This window comes from Mustela lutreola, chromosome 6 (assembly GCF_030435805.1).
Source record: "Mustela lutreola isolate mMusLut2 chromosome 6, mMusLut2.pri, whole genome shotgun sequence".
In the NCBI taxonomy this organism is placed as follows: Eukaryota; Metazoa; Chordata; class Mammalia; order Carnivora; family Mustelidae; genus Mustela; species Mustela lutreola.
The window spans coordinates 24,706,111-24,728,339 of record NC_081295.1 but is presented as its reverse complement, the minus strand read 5'-3'; the positions used below and the strand labels follow the sequence as shown (position 1 = coordinate 24,728,339).

At 48.6% G+C, this 22,229-nt stretch overlaps 1 protein-coding gene across 1 annotated transcript in view; it reads right to left on the bottom strand.

Moving 5' to 3' along the window:
• BEND3 (BEN domain containing 3) overlaps positions 1 to 22,229 on the bottom strand; it is a 34,036-nt gene that overhangs the window by 5,928 nt on the left and 5,879 nt on the right. The window contains exons 2-3 of the mRNA XM_059176959.1: positions 12,804 to 12,851; positions 12,101 to 12,303 (exon numbers count right to left, since the gene is read on the bottom strand). Of these exons, the coding sequence (XP_059032942.1) occupies positions 12,101 to 12,303; positions 12,804 to 12,840 (240 nt within the window). The 5' untranslated portion in view covers positions 12,841 to 12,851. The remainder of the gene's footprint in view (positions 1 to 12,100; positions 12,304 to 12,803; positions 12,852 to 22,229) is intronic.

The following is a 22,229-nucleotide window of genomic DNA, read 5'->3' as shown; positions in this document are numbered from 1 at the left end:
CGAGGACCCCCCTTCGGACGTGCGTGAGGAACCACTTCCCTCACCCTGTCTCACCCTGCAGGGCCAGGAAGGCACAGCTGACACAGCCCTACATGCCCACACAGAGCAGCTCCCTCCTCCTAGTCCCTGATGGAGGCTCTGGCTCAGGCCCTGAGGTGAGACATGGGGAGCACAGAACGGGGGTCTGCGGCAACTCTACCACTGCCCAGTGTGACCTCTTATCTCAGACTGCGAAAGGGGTGGCCCAGAAGGTCCCAGATCCCATGCAGCTGTGGGCTGCACAGGGTGACGGGGTCTGCAGGTTTCTGAGTTGCCATCTCCTGCTGGCCCTGCAGCCTTTCTCAAAGAGCTGCAGGAGATAATTAAGCCCCAGTGTCTTAAGGCAGCCACTGCACGGAATGCATTCACGCCTCTCCCACCCACCTACAAAGCTACCTGCCCTGTACCCTCCGCCTTGCTCCACAAAGGACGGTGAGAGAATTAAGCTCTACACACTCATTTCAGGGACTATCTCCTCAGCTCACCCAAGGACTGGCATGCACACTGTGCAAGTCCACTCTGCTGGACCCCTCCCCACCAGGGCAAGCTCGAGATCCCCTTTAAAGACCCCAAAGCTTGAGTCCCAGCTCCACCACCAGATAGCCACCAACCCCGGCCAACTGAGAACCCAAAGTTCTCAGTGCTTTCACCAGTGGTTTCCCCTGTCGCCAGGCCCTGAACATTTTATGTATATAAGGACAAGAGATTTGTAACCCAGGCTCAAAGGGAACCCAATAGAAAAAAAAAAATCATCTGTTCAGCAGATGATGCTGGAACAACTAGATATACACACACAAAACCACACAACCCCAATGCCCATCCTCTGTGTGCCATGTAAAGAAATGAACTCAAAATGCATTGTGGGGGCACCTGAGTGGCTCAGTCATTGGGTGTCTGCCTTCCGCTCAGGTCATGGTCTCAGGGTCCTGGGATTGAGCCCCGAATTGGGCTCTCTGCTCTGCAGGGAACCTGCTTCCCCCTCTCTCTCTAGCTGCCTCTCTGCCTACTTGTGATCTTTTTCTCTGTGTCAAATCAATAAATAAAATGTGTTTTTAAAAGGAAAAAAAATGCATTGTGGATGTAAATATAAAACCTGACTTAAATTTTAACACTTCTAGAAGAAAACTAAGAGAAATTCCTTATGACCTTGGCTTGGGCAAACATTTCTTAGTTATGACACCACAAGCATAATCCGTAAGAGAAAAAAATAGACAGGGGCACCTGGGTGGATCAGTCGGTGGTTAGGCGTCCGCCTTCCACCCAGGTCACGATCCCAGGGTCCTCAGAGCGGGTCCTGCATCCAGGTCCCTGCTCCTACCCCTCCCTCTGCCTGCCGCTCCCCACCCGTGCTCTCTCCCTCTTGCTATCGATCTCTGTCAAAATAAATAAATAAGTATATAAAAAGGAGATGCTTATTAGTACCACTTATTAGGCCACTGGGGGATACCTCACCATCCCTACCAGAATGTGTACACGTGAAAAGACGATACCCAGTGCTGGAGATGCGAAGGCATCAAAACTCACACACACTGCTGGTGGGGCTATAGAATGGTGTAACCACTCTGGAAAACAGCTGGTAGTTTCTTAAAAAGTTACATATACACAGACTATATAATCCTGGTATTCCATGCTTAGATATTTATCTACCAAGCAAACTGAAAGCACATGATTCTGCAAAGACTTACACACCAATGCTCACAGGAGTCCCAACTGTAAATGGCCCAAACTGGAAACAACCCAAAATGTTATCAGCAAGTATACAGACAAACTTTCCTATATGCATACAACGGAGTATTACTCAGCAACAGAACAGATACAGTACTCAACGATGAGTCTAAAACAATTATGCTAGAAGAAGCCAAACAAAAGAGGCCCTACAATAGGATTCCACTCATAGAAATTTCTAGAAAATACAAACATCGATAGGGTGGGGACCTGGGGGTGGAGGAAGGAGGCAAAGGGGCACATGCAAACTTTATGGTAGTTGGTGATTCGTGTTATCTCGATCGTGGTGCTGCCCTCCTGATACACACAGATGTCAGAGCTTCTCAGATACTGTGCCATTCCTTTCATCTCAGACCCAACTCCGTAAGGCTGGTTTTTACAAATGTTAAACTTGACCCAAGCCCTCCCTGGAATTTATTTTTTGAGGGTTTAATTAAGCAGAAAAGCTAACTGGTGAGCGCCGGTGGGCCTCAGGGGAAGGAACACACAGGGCTGAAGCACAAAGTATTTGCTCTTATTGACAGGCGTGTGCCCCAGGCAACTGCAGAATCGGGAGGAACAACGCGCCTCCTTGGGATACTGGCACACCCGCGGAGAATCCGGTTGGAGGAAGGTGGCCAAGGCTAGTGCTTCTGAAACTCCAATCTATGTATGAATCACCTGGGATCTTGTTAGAATGCAGATTCTGGTCCCTGGGCCACATTTCTTTTCTTTTAACTTAGTTTCTTTCATTCATTTCTTTGAGTAATCTCAACAACCAGTGTGCGCCTCGAACTCCCAACCCTGAGATTGAGAGCTGCATACTCTTCTGACTGAGCCAGCCTGGCACCCCCGGGGCCTGCCGTTCTAACAAGCTGCCAGGTGCTGTGGGTCCTCTCTGAGTGGCCAAGGCCTGGAAGACAGCACTCGCTCTCAGTTTGCCTCATCTCAACCGGCCTCAGGCAGATTCAATGTCACCTGTAAGTCTTCAGATAATGAATGCCGGCACAAAACAGTATGTGACGACTTTTTCTCATGTAGCCTAAAAAAGGGCAGGGAGAAGACAAACTCAAGAGGCCCTATTTATGGGGGCAGGTGAGTAACACATGGGTTCAGGTGAAAACAGAGCATGAGGCCACATTAACATACATGACTTTGATCTTTTTTAACCACCCACAGGTTATATTTCATTTTATATTCTAAATTAATGAATTACTTCCTGGACCCTCTCTTTTAAATAATGGAAAAATCTGACTCACATAGAGGAAGGTTAATTTTTCTCCTGCCTCTCTGTTGATAAGAACCATGCGTAAGAAGAGCTACTTTACTCCATAAGTACCTGAAGGTACTTTTTAACGATCCCACAGAGCTGGCCAATACTTTCCTCAGGGTTTGTTTGTATAAGCTGATGACTGTTGAGAGGCGGCCCCTGGCCCTCCTCCCCTGCTCCTCCTCCTGGGCACTCGCTTCTCAAGGACGGAGGACCAGGGGCCCGCTGACCTGGGGGGAGCCTAGCGCAGATGGCCTGCCACCAGACCCTCCCCCTCCTGGGGTCTCCTCACCCGGCCGTGTCCTCATCACACTGCAGGATTGCTCCCATGATGTGACCGGGTCATTCCTGAGTCTAGCCCCACCCAGGACCTTGCACAGTGCCTGGGACACAGACCTGCTCAATGAACGTGTCCGCCAGACTCCTGGATGGCTAAAGCAGGGCACGGCGTTTGGCCATTCTCAAACCTATGCTTGAGAAAGAGGAGCTGCTCAGACAGGACACCAACTTTATGAATAACATGTCTGTTGAGAGGTATAAAAGCGTGGGTAAGATCTTAGCTCACTCAGCCTGTCTTCTGTGACCTTGGCCAAATCAAATGGTTTTTCATGCTTCGGCTTCTAGAAACTCAGGGATAAATAATGGTAGGTCTCACGGGGTAGTTATGAAGACTTAATGAGATAATGTGCAGAAAGCACTGAGCCCTGTCTGAATCATAGTAAGTGCTTAATAAATATTCACTGTTAGAATATAATTATTATTACTATTCCCAAGCCAGTGCAGAGGTAATACAGGGGGGCCTTTTATTAAACTAGCTGTAAAGATGACTCTCAGCCAGTAAACAAATGGAGGACCTCCCTGCACTGCCTCAGGGTAAGTCACTCCCAGAAGGCACTTCGAGGTCAGTTTTGCCCTCGTGGCTGGGGGCAGGGGAGGGGTATGGGCCAACCCCACTGAAGGTGTGGTTTTAAGCTCTTTACAGTTCTTTTGTTCTGCTACCAGACAGAAAGCAGAGGATTATGAAGGGAGGGAGGCTCACACACTAACGCACACACACACACACCTCAGAAACTTGAGAAAGGAGGGGATGGAGATGAAAATCTTTATCCCAACACGGTATGGAACTATGGATCGTGACCTATTAGTAAATGATGAAGATGATTTGGTGGGTCATAACCAGCATAAGAAGAAAGAAAGAAGGGAAGGCAGAAGAAGGAAAAGAGGCAGGGAGAAGGGAATAGCAGGGTGCACTGCATATAGCAAGTAAGATTGGGAAAGTTCTGTTTCTCTGTGCTTGCATACAAATCCATATACGTGAGCTGTAGTTCTAGCTGTTATAAGTTATTATAACTACCGCTGTAGGTCACTGCTGAAAAGCACTGCCGTAGGGGGCACCTGTATGGCTCAGTCGGTTAAGCTTCTGCCTTTAGCTCAGGTCATGGGCCCCAGGTCCTAGAATCAAACCCTGCATCAAGCTCCCTGCTCAGCGGGGTGCCTGTTTCCCCCCTCCCTCTGCCCCCCAACTCATGCTTGCTCTAATAGATAAGTAAAATCTTAAAAGCACTGCCCTGGGGCACCTGGGTGGCTCAGTGGGTTAAAGCCTCTGCCTTCGGCTCAGGTCATGACCCAGAGTCCTGGGATGGAGCCCCCACATCTGGCTCTCTGCTTGGCGAGGAGCCTGCTTCCCTTCCTCTCTCTCTGCCTACCTGTGATCTCCGTCTGTCAAATAAATAAATAAAAATCTTAAAAAAAAAAACCTGTCATGCTTTAAACAAAAAACACTGCCCTAATAAATTCCAAGTGTCTTACTTGCTAATTCCTGTAGGCTGTAAATTAAATTTTAGCAACTATTCACCATTAAGTTCAATTACACCGAAATAATTCTGCATGTCCTGTGGATCATGAGATTGCCATGATGTTCTGTATTTTCATTCCTCAAATATAGAGGAATTTGAGTTTCTAATGGCAGTCATTAAAAAAATGATAAATACATTGGGAGTTATTTTAGAATAAGGGTTTTTGCCTTACAAGTGATCCCACTAATACATCATAAAATAAGATTCTGTGCAGAGGTCACTAGAAACTCACATGCAATGCAGCAAAAGTACCGCATTCTAGAGAGCACGATGCCCTCCTTAACACCCGGTATGGAGTGTAAGTCCAGAGAACGTTTTCTGGTTCAATTGTCTCAACACCAGTAACGAAGAGAAGTCACTGCGCTCCCCCACATTCCTCCGGCAGGCGGAAGGCCAGGGTATATCAGAACTGGAAATCCCCTCTATAACTCTCACTGTTCAGGATCATTAATAAAAATATTTCAGTTTCTACTAAGCACATTAGAAACACTGCCATCAAATAGAAACGGTTTTGGCTAACTTGCTGGAAGAAAAAATGAAGTTAGAGTCCCAGCAGAGGGCAACATTCCTCACTCCCAGAGACCTTAGATACACCATGCAACACAAAACACAACAAGAGCCCCAAAGAGAAGGTTCTCAGATAGCCCCACACTGGTGTCCTGTCAACTCCGTGTTCCAATTAATTCCACAAACGCTGCCAAGGCGACAACGGGCTGGCTACGTTTGCTGCTGCTGATAAAAATCTCTGCTCAGCTGTCTAGGAGTATCAAGAAATCTTTAAATCTGTGCTACTTGGCACGGGGTTGTCTGGCTGACGCCGTTCCCAGTTCTCTAAGGCTCATCTTCCAGCCATATGGGAACTCTGCCGCAGGGCTCCAGCTCGCCAGTGCCAGCCTCTGTCCTGGACTCGGTCGGGGCATTTCAGATCCCCGCTAGCACCCTCAGACTCAAGAGGGAATGCCCCACCTCTCACTGGGGGACAGGAACACAAAGAGGCTGATGTTGGGCTGATGTGAGGATAAGGCGACCATGGAGGGCAGATTCCACAGGTCCGTGCCCAGCTGCGTCTCGGGGACGGGGTCGCCATAGAGACGCTTCAAGCATTAAACATCTTCTCAGGGGCTTCAAATCCAAGCAGTCCCAGGAGGCAGGTTGGCCAATGACGAGTGGCTAACCGGGGCCCAGAAGAGTCAGCAGACTAGAGCACCCACGGAGCAGACCGCCTTCCAGAGGGAGAGAGGGTGGAGAATGCGTGCGGCCTCCAGGCCAGACCCTAGGAGTCGGCTCCCTGGGGGCTCCCACATCAGTGATCAAGCCAGAGGCGGCGCTTACCTTCTTCATTCTCAACAGAATGTTTCTCTCCATCATCGCCAGCATCCCATGACCTGCTACGGTTAGCAACAAGGTCTGGAAGAGCTCTCCGCCGCCACACAGACCCAGGGAGCGAACAGGATGGGATGCCTGACATCTGGGAGGCTCTGGGGACCCAGGGAAGGAGCTAGACCATCCCCCCGACCTCATGGTTTCTACCCCTTGGGTCATCCTTACGCTGTTCCCGGATGTAGAAACTGCTGTGGGGCCTGAAGGAAGAAGCTGGGAGACAGAGCAATTACCCTGGAGAAGACACAAACTGTCCGGGCAGGACATCTTCAAAGACTTCTCCCCACATCTTACACCCCCGCAGCCCTCAGGGCCCCCGGCACGGTGGGTAACTGCACAGCCTCACACCGAGCAGGCTCGGGAGCACTACCTTCCCTGAGCCTCGTTACGGTGGGAATGGCACAGCACCTATCCGCTGCGGCTGTGACATAAATTACTGTGACTCTCCAGCTGGTACCACAGCCATGGCCACTGAGGAGGTGTTCAGAGTGTTTGCACCACATGAGGGAGGACATTTCTATTCTCCAGTTGGAAAAACAAAACACAGTGACACTTTAGAATTAAAAACAAACAAAGAAGCGAAAAGCCCCAGGAGAACAAGGCTAACTCCTGCCTGGCACACGGATCTTGAAAGTCGCCCCCAATTCCGCAAATAAAAAGATGATTACCAATAAAAATGCTGGCTACTCACCTCCCACATCTGCTGTATTTGGCTATGAAGCCCTTTCCAGGGGAGGTGCCAAGTAAGTCTTTATACAGCCTTTTGTTAGGTTTTCTGAGGGAGGTTCTGTGTGTCTTCTAAGTACTGTACTCAGTGTCACCATGAACACGTCGTCAGCACTGACGGGAGCTGGAAGCTGACGTACCTTTGCCATCAGGCCAACCACGCAAATCCCACCCCCACCCTTCACCCTCCTCCCCGGTCCTCGGGCTTCGGGAGAAGAGGCAAGGCGGTCTAGGCTTTCAGAATCAAGAACACTCAGCCCGGGGTGTCCTAAAGGGTGTTGGATGGTCTCCCTCGGCAATGCCATGCCCTTTCCGTTCTGATGCACGCAGAGGGAGGCAGGAGAATGCTGACCTCGAAGGGTGGGAAATGGAGATGGAGATGGAGATGGAGAACGGCCAGGCGGTCTGAGGGCTGATGCGGGGCAGGCCCTGGGCGGGGCTCCCTCACACACAAGAAACTGACGAGAGGAGCAGAATTCGCTCTCATCACCACGGAGGAACTTGAGAGTCTGGGAGGCCACGGAATTGGCCCAGGGCCCCGTGGTGAACTCTCCGCATCGGACTCCCAGGTTAACGATTTCCTGTTCCTCCGGGCTGGATCAGAGACGGTGGGGCTCGCCTCCCCAGGAGCTGGGAGTGAGGGATCCAGTCCCTCCTGATACTCTGCACCAGGAACAAGGCTGCCCCCTGGCATCCTGGTGCTTTAACTTCTATGCGGAAGGGACTCATCTGTCTGGTGGGAGCTGTTAACTCTCTTGTCACTGGTTTGTCATTTGGACTGAATAAGGAATGGTGCCCTTTGTCAAGTCGACACCCCGTCACTGCTCATGAACTTCCTTTCCACTTTTTTGGATGATCTCTTGTTTCGGCCTCCTGGCTCCTCTTGTCTCACTCTGGTAAAAAAAAAAAGCTGCATATGTGGTCGTCCCCTCCAGTCCCCCACCCCCACTCTCACCCCTGCTGCCTTATCTGTTAAGAAAGATCAGAAAAAATTCAGGGGGAGGGGCGCCTGGGTGGCTCAGTGGGTTAAAGCCTCTGCCTTCCGCTCAGGTCATGATCCCAGGGTCTTGGGATGGAGCCCCTCTCTGCTCGGCGGGGCGCCTGCTTCCCTCTATCTCTCTCTACCTGCCTCTCTGCCTACTTGTGATCTCTGTCTGTCAAATAAAATTAAATTAAATTAAATTAAATTAAATTCAGGGGGAGAAGAATAAAGGGCTACTCACTATGTTGAAAAATCAACATGGGGCACCTGGGTGGCTCAGTCGTTAAAAGTCTGCCTCTGGCTCATGGGATCGAGCCCCACATGGGGCTCCCTGCTCAGCGGGAAGCCCGCTCCTCCCTCTCCCACTCCCCCTGCTTGTGTTCCCTCTCTCGCTGTGTCTCTGTCAAATAAATAAAAATCTTAAAAAAATATATCAACATATACTATAATTTCATAAAACTGATGGATTGTTCTAAAATCCCAAGGGTACTGAGGCTATTGATTTACTGACACATCAACTTCCACAGACTTTTAAAAGGAAATATTGCCTTGAATTCACTCAACACCGTTCTCCAAGGAGCTCCAGAATTTCAAAAGGTTCATACTTCTATTCTTTTTATGGAACAGAAAGCGGTCCATGGCTATCATCCTCACTTTCCATACAGTAAGAATAAACAAAACTAGTAGAATACCCAAAACAAAATCCAGGATTTAACCTGTCTTTTCCAATCTAAAATCTAACAGGTTAGAACTGCCTGCTGTCTCCAACCTCCTGAAAAGTAAATGTATCTGCCCAGTAAGAATATGTAAATTGGACAAGTGATATTAGAAATATTCAAACACATTTGGTTCCCTTTTCTCCAAACGTGTCGGAATTCCAGGACGATGCCTGAGGTCCCAGCTGAAGCTTCCCACCTCACCTAACTGGGAGGCAGCCGCAACCTTCCTGTGCTGCTGGGGGAGATCCCTGCACCGTGACCCTCAGTGGAGTTCCAGCCCAATGCCAGGTTTTTTCCTGCCTTGCTACACATACTGAAGGATTCAACCAAAATACAAATCGTTAAGAACCTTCTCTGCCCCCAAGAATGCGAAGATACCCCCTTCTCTGCGAGGCCATTCCAAGAAGATCGTGCATAATGGAAGGAAAAAGTGACCCCCTTTGCGTAAGGAGACAACGGGACCACCCCAGGCTGTCCACAAAGGTCACAAGCCAGGCAACCGTGACCAGAGTTCTCTCCTGGTGTGCTTGTTGTTCCTGACTGTGGGAACAAACAGCCACCACAGTGTGAAAGCCTTGGGTGAAAAAGCCGCTTCACAATGTGCGATTGCTGCTCCTACCATCAGGGCGAAGTCTGTTCTTACGGCCCCCGCGTCCAGGGTAGCCCGTGGGACTTGCTTTGGCCAAAGGGACAGCAGCTAAAGAGGTGACGCAAGCAGAGGTGTGAAAGGTGTCTGTGCTCCTGAACTTGGCCTCCCTTGCTCTGAGAACCCTTCTGTGTTACATGAACAAGCCTGGACCAGCCTCCCAGGGGTGAGAACGTGCAGAAAGGGAAGCTGCAGGGGGCACAGCCAGCTTAGCCGAGGCCCCAGATGCAGGAGGGAGGCCATTCCAGATCACCTCGCCCTGGCCACGTCAGGCCAAACCTGGAACTACCAGCTGTCCCCCAGAACCACCAACAAATACAAAGGTGGCCATTTTAAGCTGCTAGGGTTTGGGGTAGTTTGTCCCACGGCGAAGGTGAACCAATACACTCAACTCTGCGTTCCATTTCTGGAACTCTGGCTTTGCTTGCGCACTTGAAGGAGTCCACAGAACCCGTCTGAGGCAGAAATGTAATGTGACACAAAGAAGAAAACGTTTTCGGGAGCTCCTTTAGGAACTCAGCAGTGCTTCTTCTGAAGCTTCTTGACACTTGTAGGATGACCTCGAGGCATCTAACCCACAGAAACACTCAGAGGGCACTGGGTTTACGTATACGGCTGGTCCCTGCGGCTGTACTTGGGATAACATGGGAGTGGAAAACATCTAACTAGCGATCATTAGGGAAAGGATAATAACTTACGGTGTACAATGAAACATAAGAAAAAAGTGGTTCCATGTTTTTCAGATAAGCTCTTTGACGAACCATCTTAGAGCCCGAATCTCACTCAGCAGTGAGGAATCTGAGATTTCCTCTGGAATCATTACTCAGGGCACTAGAGCCTGCTAGCCACACGTGAAACCTTCCCCCGAGTCACAAGGCATCCAGCAGGCAGCCGGTGCAGGCAGCCAGAGCAGCCAGAGCCAAGCACGAGAGATCCATAATTAACCCTTTATTTAAAATGCTCATACATGGGGTGCCTGGGTGGCTCAGTGGGTTAAAGCCTCTGCCTTCTGCTCAGGTCATGATCTCAGGGTCCTTGGATAGAGCCCCACATAGGGCTCTCTGCTCAGCAGGGAGCCTGCTTCCTCCTCTCTCTCTCTCTGCCTGCCTCTCTGCCTAATTGCGATCTCTGTCTGTCAAATAAATAAATAAAAACTTTAAAAAAAAATAAATAAAATAAAATGCTCATACATGGGGTGCCTGGGTGGCTCAGTGGGTTAAGCTTCTGACTTTGACTCGGGTCGTGATCCAGGGGTCCTGGGATCGAGCCCCACATGGGGCTCTCTGCTCAGCAGGGAGCCTGCTTCCCTTCCTCTCTTTCTGCCTGCCTCTCTGCCTACTTGTGATCTCTGTCAAATAAATAAATAAAATCTTAAAAAAAAAAAATGCTCATACAGGGGCGCCTGGGTGGCTCAGTCCATTGTCTGCCTTCGGCTCAGGTCATGAACCCATGGTCCTGGGATCAAGCCCCACGTTGGGCACCCTGCTCAGCAGGGAGTCTGCTTCTCTTTCTCCCTCTGCAGGGTGAGGGGGAGAGCAGTGCTCTCCCATTCTCTCTCTCTCTCAAAAAGGAAAAAAAAAAAGTGCTCATATAGTTAAAACAAATTTCAACTTTTTTTCCTAGGTGGACATTATTGATTTTTAAAAAAATGTATTGCTGAGTGGCACCTCGGTGGCTCAGTGGGTTAAGCCTCTGCCTTCAGCTCAGGTCATGATCTCAGGATCCTGGGATCAAGCCCCGAATCAGGCTCTCTGCTCAGCAGGGAGCCTGCTTCCCCCTCTCTCTGCCTGCCTCTCGGCCTACTTGTGATCTCTCTCTTTGTCAAATAAATAAATAAAATCTTAAAAAAAAAAAAAAAAAAGTTTAAGGTGTCTGCCAGCCCATGGGGAGGCTTGGAGGTGGAACATCCCATGCCAGACCCCTGATGTCCTAAAGCTGCCGCTCTCTCCTTGGTCTTAACTGTTATGAGTGCAGGTCTTGTCTCCCACCTGGACTGTAGGCTGCTAGAGGGGGCCACCATGTCCAGTTCCAGTGTCTCTCTCTCAGAATTTAGCCAAGTTCAGGGGCACCTGGGTGGTATAGTCAGTTAAGCATCCAACTCCTGGATTCAGCTCAGTTGTGCTCTCTGGGTCACGAGATCGAGCCCTGTGTCAGGCTCCATGCTCAGTGGGGAGTCTGCTTGGGATTCTTTCTCTCTCTCCTTCTCCCCCTCCTGCTTATGCTCTCTCTCTCAAATAAACAAATCTTAAAAAAAATAATAATAATACATTTAGTCCAGTTCAATCTAACCAGCAGGTGAAGAAAAAAACAGAGCAAATTCATAAAATTCATAGTTTAGGGGATAACAGGTATGTTACAAAAGAACTCCCTTTGTAAAAAGATTCACTGAATAAGTTCTCCTAATATAAAAGATAGGCTTGATTTAGGAAAAGACCTCCCACCCCCCATCTTTTCCAGGAATCTGTGTATAGTGTGTACTCCATAAAATGCGAGAGGCGATTCATAACAGCCCTTGCTATCGAGTGGAACAAAGCAAAGCGAAACTCAAAGCGGTTGGGTTGTGAAGGCTCCCCTAGCTGCGTCATGAATCCAGACATCTGCAAGAATTCTAGTTAGAGAGCACACCTTCCAGAAATCTAAGCCAGAGATGGGACAGCTGCAACGAAAGCTTTCTCATGCCCAAGGGTTCAGCAGTCGTCCGGATACCCACAGGTAGAGAGACAGAGCATCTAACGAGAGGGTCAGAGCCCAAGCAAACAGAAGGGGCTGGGCCCTCACCTCGGGAATCAGCCGCCGCCTCTTCACGCCGGGGACAGAGTCAGGCTGGCCATCGCCGCCCAGCTGCTTTCGCTTGCTGGAATCCTGGAGGGCAGTGAAGACGCAGTCCAGAGGGTGCTTCTCGGAAGACCTGGAGCTCACCGAGCAGTCCAGGGCAGCATCTTCGGCCTCTGTCTCCACTTTCACAGTGTTATTTTTTAGAACTGTGGCAGAGAAGAAACAGGGCTCAGCGGGAAAGACCATGGCCTGCTCGGAGGTTAGCAGGGTTCCCTGAGCCACAGGCTGGGGGCGGGCTGCCCTCGGACACTACCACTCGGATCATGAAGTCTAGGAACAATTACACTGCGCTTTCCAACCTAGTGATCTTTGTCTTACCGCGTTAGTGCTAAGACAATAAAACCACGTTCAGAGAATTTTTTGCTCAAAACTGGTTTTAAAGTCCTTTTTTGGGGGGGAAAGACAGGAGATAGAAAGAAATAAATACTATCTCTGAAATGATACTTTTAAAAAGTAACTCCGAAAAGATACATAAGACACCTCTAGCAGGTGTATGGGTGGAGGGGGATGGGAACCAGGGGCGGGAGAAGTTCCACTGATGTTTCATTGCGTAGCTTTTTATCTTTGAACCATGTAGTGTATTGGCCTAATAAAAAAATACTAAGTTAAAAATATTTTTTAAAAAGAAGCTTTTTTTTTTTTTTACCTTCTTCTACATCTTCACTGAATTCAGTTGAGTTCATCTTCTATTCCACTAAATGAAAAGACAAAGACAAAGTCTTGATTTATTGCTTGACTTACTTCTTAATTTTCCATACCCATGAGAAATTCCCTCACCCTCCCCCCTCTGGCTCTGGGTCATGGAAGCTGAGCTGACACTGTTCCCTAACATCATGGAAAGCCGCATCCTCTGAGTTAGAAGCAGCCAGGCCTTCTGCATACCTTCTGGGAGCGCTTCTCCAGAACTCCACGTGGGCAGAATGGGTCCTAAAGCATCGACTGAGTCACTTTCACACCGAGGGGGAACATTATTTGAGAAAATCAAGTCTTACGAAAGACCCAAGTTCAGAGGATCTCCTTTTATTTTATTTTATTTTTAACGATTTTATTTATTTATTTGACAGAGAGAAATCACAAGTAGACGGAGAGGCAGGTAGAGAGAGAGGAAGGGAAGCAGGCTCCTTGTTGAGCAGAGAGCCCGATGCGGGACTTGATCCCAGGACCCCGAGATCATGACCTGAGCTGAATGCAGAGGCTTAACCCACTGAGCCACCCAGGCGCCCAGAGGATCTCCTTTTAGTCCCTGCTTTCTAAATTCCAGCCACAGACTGAAAAGGAGGACTAAGGATGTAGGGGGTGGCTCCTTGGGACACGAGCAGGTCACAGGACTGACTTCAGGTGCTCGTCCAAATGAAGACGTGCTGTAAGTGGAAGTACACCCTGGCTTTCAACGATGTAGCGGAGGGGAAACAAAAGTAAAATAGCTAATCACACTTATGTTGATTACATGCTGACACGATAATGTCAGATTCACTGGGCTAAATAAAACTTTATTAGAATTAGTTTCACCTTTTTTTTTTTTAAATGTAGCTACTAGAAAATCTGAAACTACTTAAGTGACTTGCATTCTATTTTTATTGGATGGTGCTGGTCTAGCCCTTCCTTCCAAAGCAGCAAGAAGATGCAGTGTGGGTTTTTAAAGCTCTGGAGCGCCACAGAATCTGGCCCAAACCCTTCTTTTTACTGATGAGGGAACAAGGCGGGGGTGGGGTGGGGTGGGGAGAGGAACAGGAGTAAGGGGCACTGTATGGGCTGCAAGGGGCAGGTGCGGGGCCCCTGACTCCCACTGCCTGCGCCAAGATGGAACAGACACCATGATTAGAAGTAGCATTAAATCTCTGAGATTCCCCCCAAGCGACATAACAGCATTCATAAACAGAATAAGGTGTACATGAGGCAGTAATGCTGGAAAAGAAGACACTGACGGCCTGTACTACTGACACTGAGTTGTGCTTCCCGCAACTGATTAAGCCGACTGCAAATACTGAGTTCCCATTCTGATTAACCCTTTGAGGAGAGCAGGACTAAGAAGTATCTTTTCAGAAATTTCTAGAAGAACAATGCTATCTACAAAGCCCAGTAAACTACTTACCAAATAGCCATAGAATGGTGTGTGATTCTCGGTTTTAGTTGGCGGGGAGGCAAGAAAGATGGAGTGAATCTAGGTAAACTATGTACACAGTTAACAGCCTCAAAATTCACTAATAATAGCAACATGCGTATGGTGCTTATGATGTGATGTGCTATCCTCAGAATGTCACAATAACTTTATGACAGGCACAATTCTTTCCAACTCTGTATTACTAATTTTCAGAGAAATGAATAAAAAATTCAAGATTTATCTGAAACTGCAATTACACTGAAAATAATTCCTATTTACCGAAGTATCTGTTATCTGAAAAATACACAAGATGGTGTTGAGGGAAGATGATTAAGTCCAATTCAAGAGTCAAGAGTACCAACGGTGAATTTTAGCAAATACAATTTCCATTGAATTGCAAGGGGGAAAAACCCCACTTTTGACGTCATCCCTGGAGGGGCTGGGAGTAGTTAGGGCGGGTGGAGCACAGGCAGGTAGGCAACAACAGTCTGCACGCCGCGAGGCAGCCCACAACGGGGAGAAGTTCAATCCCAGGCAGGGGAGCTTCATACAGAAATGCACTGCGGGCCTTGCCTGATGCCAACGGCCCTGGGAGACCCCGCACCACGGTCACGGGAATCCAGAGCAGAGGTGAGAAGCAGAACAGATGGGCAGGACTGAATGAGTCTTAGGGAGGGCACAGCGTGAGACACAGATAACTGGGGAGACACGGTGGGAAAGGGAGGAGGAGGTGGATGGCTCACTGGGGGAGAGAAAGGGTCAAGGTGGAAGAAAAACCACAAAGACTCAAAGACGCTAAGCAGAGGACATTAAAAGGACAAGCAAATCCTGGAAGAAAACAGGTGTTGGTGGAAAAAACAGCAGACAGAACCACAGCGCCCAGCAAGGCCAGCAGATATCTCATGTTATCTGCCCAGCTGTTCCCGGAGAGCAGCAGGGAGCTGGGGAGGCAAGCGCGGGCGCGGGCGCGGGCGCAGGCTGGGGCTGGGGCTGGGGCTGGGGCTGGGGCTGGGGCTGGGGCTGGGGCTGGGGCAGACCAGTGGGGCTGCAGCCCAGTGCTGGGCGTACACTTGGCCGGGATGGGGACTCAGGAGGCAGGAAGGGTGTTTTCTACATCACACCGTGTGACACTAGCGCAGGCATACAAGCACCTGGTGAGGAAAACGGTGAAGAGCACACACCTGGCCTCCCGCGACTGAGGTGGGGGGTGGGGGGCAGAAAGCCAGAAGGGGGGCTGGGAAGGCTCCCAGTGGCCCCCGTCCTGGGCACTCAAGACACCCCGAGGGCATCTGCTCTGGAACCAGTGTCACCTTAGACCAGTGACAGATGCTAGATTAGCACGGAAGTGACCCAGACCCCAGCACAGTAGGCCCCTTCCCCCCGCCAGCCAGCCAAGCCGCCCCGCTCCATGGGAAGCTGGGGAATTTCGAGTTGGCAAAGCCAGAAGAACCCACAACTGCATCTGAATGTGTGATGGGGACAGGAGTGAGGGTCCTCAGCCAACACCGCAGCCCACCCACAGCAAGCCGGATGCACGGCCACGTCACCAACACTTCCATCTTGCCCCGAGCTCTCTGAATCCCAATTTTACCAATAAAGAAACCAAGGGCATTATTCCTTAAATCTGGACAATTCTTATTTGTCAACTCTACCCCAATGAAGAGAAAAAAAAACTATATTTATAGTATTTTGATTATGGAAACACAATATTTGCATATGGAAGGGGGGGTTGGAAGGGAACACAGGGCAGGTAACTTGACCCAGGGTCACCAAGCTGCTCGGTGGCAGAACTAGCATTCAAAACTAGCCTCTGTCTCTCTTCAGTCAGCCCCCTGGGGCGGAAATCACAGAATCCTCATTCGTCCAGTAAGGTGGTTCTGGTGAACACGGGGGCCAGTTTCCAACCTTGCATCCGGCTGTCCAACGGCAGCTAGAACACCCATATCTCCCTCCGTCTGCACGGAGCTACCTGGAAAATCTGTCTATTCCGTGCTTAGACACAGACTCCACTCCACAGGGCAGAAGAGATGTCCAGGGGGACTCCCAGCCTCCCCGTACTGACACAGTGACCGCACAGTGGGAGAAAGGACAGGGACATCACATTGCCACCTCCACACATGGCTCCCTCCACTTCCTGGTCATCTGCCCGGATGAAGGTCACAAGCCTGCCCGTCGGGGGTGGACACCGTGCGCCCAGAGGCCGAGCATGCCGCAGGAACTGTAGGTTATAGTTACCAACCACCACGGCTCCCGCCCGCTGGGGCTTGCTCTCACCCGTCTCGCAAGCTGTGAAACCACCAAAGTATGCACCCGCGTGTTCCTGAGAATCAGCTTTCTCCCCCAAGGGGTGGCTGTTCCATGTCCCCCAGAAACCCCAGGCCAAGCCCAAAGGAATGCTTAAACAAATGAAGGGAACAAAGGTCACTGAGACCCATGTAGCCTGCTGCTGCCTCTAACGAAAATATCGAAAATATCGCAGGCTCTACAATGCCCATGAGCTCTTGGAGGGGACTCTCAAACAGGACCAATCTCCAGGGGTTAATTTAGTAACTGAAAATGTTCAGTTATTATTATTATTATATTTTTTTAACCAAACAGCCTAGGAAGCCTCAGGGTAAATGACTGTCATGGGTACGGAAAGGTTTGAATGTTGCAGAGCTCATAAGAGTATATAGGATTTTATTAAAATGCCTAATAGTCTCGATCCTTCTGCACGGAGCGAGACAGACAATGTTCAATTTTCCATGCAGGGCACACAGGCGGGGGAAGATTAGAATGTCATCAGAAAAGCCTTCCGTTTACAAAAGGCACAAAAGGGAGGGTAATCCCAAACGTTCAGAAATAACAAGATGCTTTAGCCACTCAAATATCAAATTACAAAGGCTAAGTTGCTTAAATTGGCTACATAAATGCAGTCACTGGCAGGGCTCCCTCCGTGCCTCCCGCTGAAATGCGCCTAAATCTGATGCCTGAATATCAGCAAGCTCCTGCCTCTGGCGGGAAGAAAGTCCCGGAGGAGGAATGACAGGGGAGGCAGACGGTGAGAATCACTCACAGGGGCTGAGAGAGAATCAGTTCTCAGAGATGCCACAAAGAAATGGAAACGTTGAAAAGATTTACAAATTACAGGTCAATGTCTATTTTTGGAGTTCATTTTAAGAAGGGAAGATGCTTAGGGTCTTTTTTTTCCTTTTTTGACTAGAAAATGCACGCACGAGAAAGAAAACTCATTAAGTATAAAAAGGAGATTTGGGGGCACCTGGGTGGCTCAGTGGGTTAAGCCTCTGCCTTCGGCTCAGGTCATGATCTCAGGGTCCTGGGATGGAGCACTGCATCGGGCTCTCTGTTCAGCAGGGAGCCTGCTTCCTCCTCTCTCTCTGCCTGCCTCTCTGCCTACTTGTGATCTCGCTCTGTCAAATAAATAAATAAAATCTTTTAAATAAATAAATCAATAAATAAATCAATAAATAAATAAATGAGGAGATTTGGTTTAAAAGTCCACTGTCGGGCACCTGGGTGGCTCAGTGGGTTGTGCGTCTGCCTTTGGCTCAGGTCAGTGATCTCCAGGTCCTGGGACTGAGTCCTGCTCGGCGGGGAGTCGCCCCCCCACCCCCCACCCCACCCCCCGCTCTTCTCCAACTCGTTCTCTCAGTCTCTCTCTCTCAAATAAATAAATAAAATCTTAAAAAAAAAAAAAAAAACACCCACTGTACTGCCCCCGCCCCGCCCCGCCCCGTCCCGTCCCCAGTCACTCTGTGAAAGGCAGTTTTCTCGTGCATCTTTGCACAGATGTTCGGGGTCAGCGGCTCTCAGAGCATGAACCGTGTCCAGCGGTTGCCAGCGCTGGCTCGTCCCCGTGTGCACAGCCTGTACGTCCCTCCCCAGCTCCGGGCGGACTCATACCCTGGAAATGGGACACTTTTACAAACAGCTTTTTTTGTCTCTTTTTGGGGAACCACTTTACAAGTATATTCAAGGCCTTTCAAGGGTTCTATGAGATGAAAAGTGTTTTTATAACACTGAGGTATTATTGCCCCTTTTCTCTCATAGGCAGGTAGGAGAGCTTTCCAGACGCTCCATGAAGTGTTATTTTGTGAAAGACTGACTACAGAGGCAACCAGGAAAATTCAGCGGCCTTCTCTTGAGCCGGATATTAAAGAGAGATGCAAGAAGTAAACGACATAGGGGCGCCTGGCTGGCTCCGTTGGCAGAGCCTGCAACTCTTGATCTCAGGGTGGGGAGTTCAAGCCCTACGTTGGGTATAGAAATTACTTTAAAAAAAAAAAAAAAACTTAAAATAAAAAAGAATGTAAACAATACCAATCTTTTCACTAACATTTTTTTGGGGGGTGGGGGAATAATTACCTTTCATTAAAATACTACTGATACTACCTTGTAGTGGACTTATTATGGTTGTTTTAAGGGGCGCCTGGGTGGCTCAGTGGGTTAAAGCCTCTGCTTTCGGCTCAGGTCATGATCCCAGGGTCCTGGGATCGAGCCCCGCATCGGGCTGTCTGCTCTGCGGAGAGCCTGCTTCCTCCTCTCTCTCTCTCTCTGCCTGCCTCTCTGCCTACTTGTGATCTCTGTCAAATAAATAAATAAAATCTTTAAAAAAATAAAAAATAAAAAAAATAAAATTAAAAAAAAAATAATAAATTTAAAAATATTTAGGGGCGCCTGGGTGGCTCAGTGGGTTAAAGCCTCTGCCTTCGGCTCAGGTCATGATCCTAGGGTCCTGGGATGGAGCCCCACATCTGACTCTCTGCTCGGCAGGGAGCCTACTTCCTCCTCTCTCTCTGCCTGCTTCTCTGCCTACCTGTGATCTCGCTCTGTCAAATAAATAAATAAAATCTTTTAAAAAAAAATTCAAACACCTTTCCATTTTAATTTCTTTTTTAAAAAAATTTTTAAAAGATTTTTATTGATTCATTTATTTAGAGACAGAGCATGCAAGCAGGGAGGAGACGCAGAGAGAGAGAATCCCAAGCAGCCTCTGAGGTAAGCATGGAGTCTGGCGTTGGGCTCAAATGCACAACCTGGAGATGATGACCAGAGCTGGTTGTCCCTGACACTCAACAAACCAAGTGAGCACCCAGGCACCCCTCTGTTTTAATTTCTAACACAGTAAATACTGACAGATATAACCATATAAACTAAGACTCTCTGGGGTCTTAATAATTTTTAAGCATATAGAGATGCTGAAACTGGAAGGTTTAAGATCCTGTTCCTTGTTTTTTTCACTTAATAGATCATAGAAATTTCTCTATCATTTCTTTTTTTTAGTTTAAGTTTCCCCCAGAAACAGACTGGGAGACAAGGCTCCGGAATAGTTTCTCTGGGAGGAGACAGTCAAGGTCACGGTAACAGGCTTCCTTCCGTGGGGGGAAGGCGTTCCCTGTCTGCGGGCCGTGCTGAGGGCACCAGCGGAGGAATCCAACAGGCCGGCCCAACTGCCCCGCTGTTCCCTTGGGACTCCTCACCTCACTGTCCGTGCTCTGCGCCCTTGGCGGACAATCAACAGAAACAATAGCTTATGCTGTGTAGAAACTAACTACCCCAGCAATCCTATGAGGTAGAGACTCTTGTTAGTCTCATTTTACACATTAGGAAACTGAGGCACAGTTGTGGAAACAAAAGGAGCCTCAGAGGTGATCTCCTTTTATAGGTACAGGACCCAAGGCTCAGAAAGGCTGGGAACGTGCTGAGGCTTCCCTGCCCAGTGCTGGAGTGACCACACTCCCCCACCGCGCACAGGAGCTGCTGGTGCCAGTGGGGGGACCGTCCTCTGTGCAGGGGGTGACTGACCAGACAGCTGACTTACAAGGACTGATCACAACCAACAGCAGCAGAGATGCAGGGCCCGGAGGATGAAGATGAGACTCTGGGAACCTCTGTCGGAGGGGAAGATGGGTAAACAGCATGAGATAAAAGTAACAGGAAGGAAAGAGCACTCGGAACCCCAAGGTTAGGAGACATTACATTAGGGTTTCTATAACAACCATAACTCAAATCCAGTAAATACAGGCTGCCTGCCACAGCTGTGCAGAAGACCACCAACGCTTACAATTTTGTGACCTGGATATAAATAATTTCAAGCACTGGTATGTACTTTTTTTTTTTTTTTTCAAGACTTTTTTCTTTGGAGGAAAGAAATAACACTATTCTAGGGGGAAAGAAATCTACTTTGAAAATAACTTTGTCGGGATTCCTGGGTGGCTCAGTGGGTTAAGCCTCTGCCTTCGGCTCAGGTCATGATCTCAGGGTCCTGGCATTGAGCCCTGCATCGCCCTCCCTGATCAGCAGGGAGCCTGCTTCCTGCGCGGTTGCGCACGCGTGCATCCCGCCCCCCACACACACACCCCTGCTTGCCTCTCTGCCCTCTTGTCTGTCAAACAAATAAATAAAATCTTAAAAATAATAATAATAACTTTGTCAGTGCTTAGATGCGCAAATCTTGATCTTCCTCATCACTTTGAGCTTATAAGGACCTTTAACCAAATCTTTGTCCTTTACGGAGTCTCCCACCCTTGAGTGTCACAATACACAGTTACCAGGCTAGGCAGAGGGCAGAGGCTCTCAGGTTAAGCACAGGCAGGAATTGAGTAGAGACTCAGGGAGGAAATCCTGGTGCAGAAGCCCTCTGTGGCCCTGAGCTATTATTATTCACTGATCAATTTCACAAAAAGCTGCAGAGAAAGTAGGAGGCATCAAACTGAATGGGACCTAGGTTGAGATCCCCGTTGATCACTATCGTTATTTCCATTATACAAAGTTAGGAAGTCAACTTCAACACATTTTCTCAACACGTGAATTTGAAAACCTCTATTGACAGAAAGAGCTGAGCATTAAATTATGTGTAAAGATTCAAAATCAATTGTTCATTACAGGGCTATCCAGTCAATAATAACCTACTTCAAAGTTTGCTGGGGAGATGTCAACTGCATAATTAAAAAATGCCATAAAGCAGCTGGAAGGAAATATGCCAAAATGTTAATTACCTCCAATTAGGGGATTATGGATGATTTTTTTCCCTTAATATTTCCTTCTTGTTTCCAAATACTCTACAGTGGGCATGCAACTCTTTGAAAATGAAAAAGAAGTATTTTAAAATTGAAAATAAGAAGTATTAAAATATGAATATAGAACAGAGCCAGGCCATAGTCCCACTTAAGCCCACAGACAGCAACATACTCATTTTGTAAAATCAAACCATTCAACTTTTAAACATTTAAAATATGGATAATCTAAGAAACAATGTAACAACTGACAAACTAGGAAAGGCCTTTCATTTCATATCATTCTCTGAATTATTGACTCTGAAGGTCAAAAATGCTCCTCAGTGTGGGGAGAAAGAGAGATCAGAAAAAGTCTCAGCTCATATACCTGGGTATGAATAAGAAGGTGAAGAGATTGGTTTTTGAACCATCAGGAAATGTCATTTCCTGGTGGGTACATCATAGGCTCTATCAGTGCACTTGCCTGATTCTTGAAGGATTTTCAAAATAAGGCAAATTTCATGGCAGGAAAAAACAAAACAAAATTTTAAAATAATGAGAGCAAGTCTTCTGGATCAGGGATGGAAGGCGGGGTCACCGGAGGGTTTGTGGCTGGCCAGAAGCTTAACAACTCGCCAGGGCAGAGGCCTTGCTTTCTGGGTCTCCGTATTCTGAATGACCACTGTTCAATGTGGTCCTTTCTTCAGGGTTCTCTTGTGGTGTCTGGGAGATGTTCTGACCCGCCTCTGGGGCCCTCCTTCCCTGACTCCTCAAAACTGGCCCCAGCTGGGCAAGCAGAAGCCTGCTCTGAGGGGCCTGGCTCCTGCGTTCAGCAGCAGGAGGTAGTGGGGAGAGGGACGGTCAGGAGGTCTGCGGACCTGAGGAATGGCTGGACCACACAGAAAAAGGAAGGTGTGGTGAGGTGACTGGTTCAAGTGGGCAATAAGGAGTCACACAGAACCTGTCGTGGGGAATT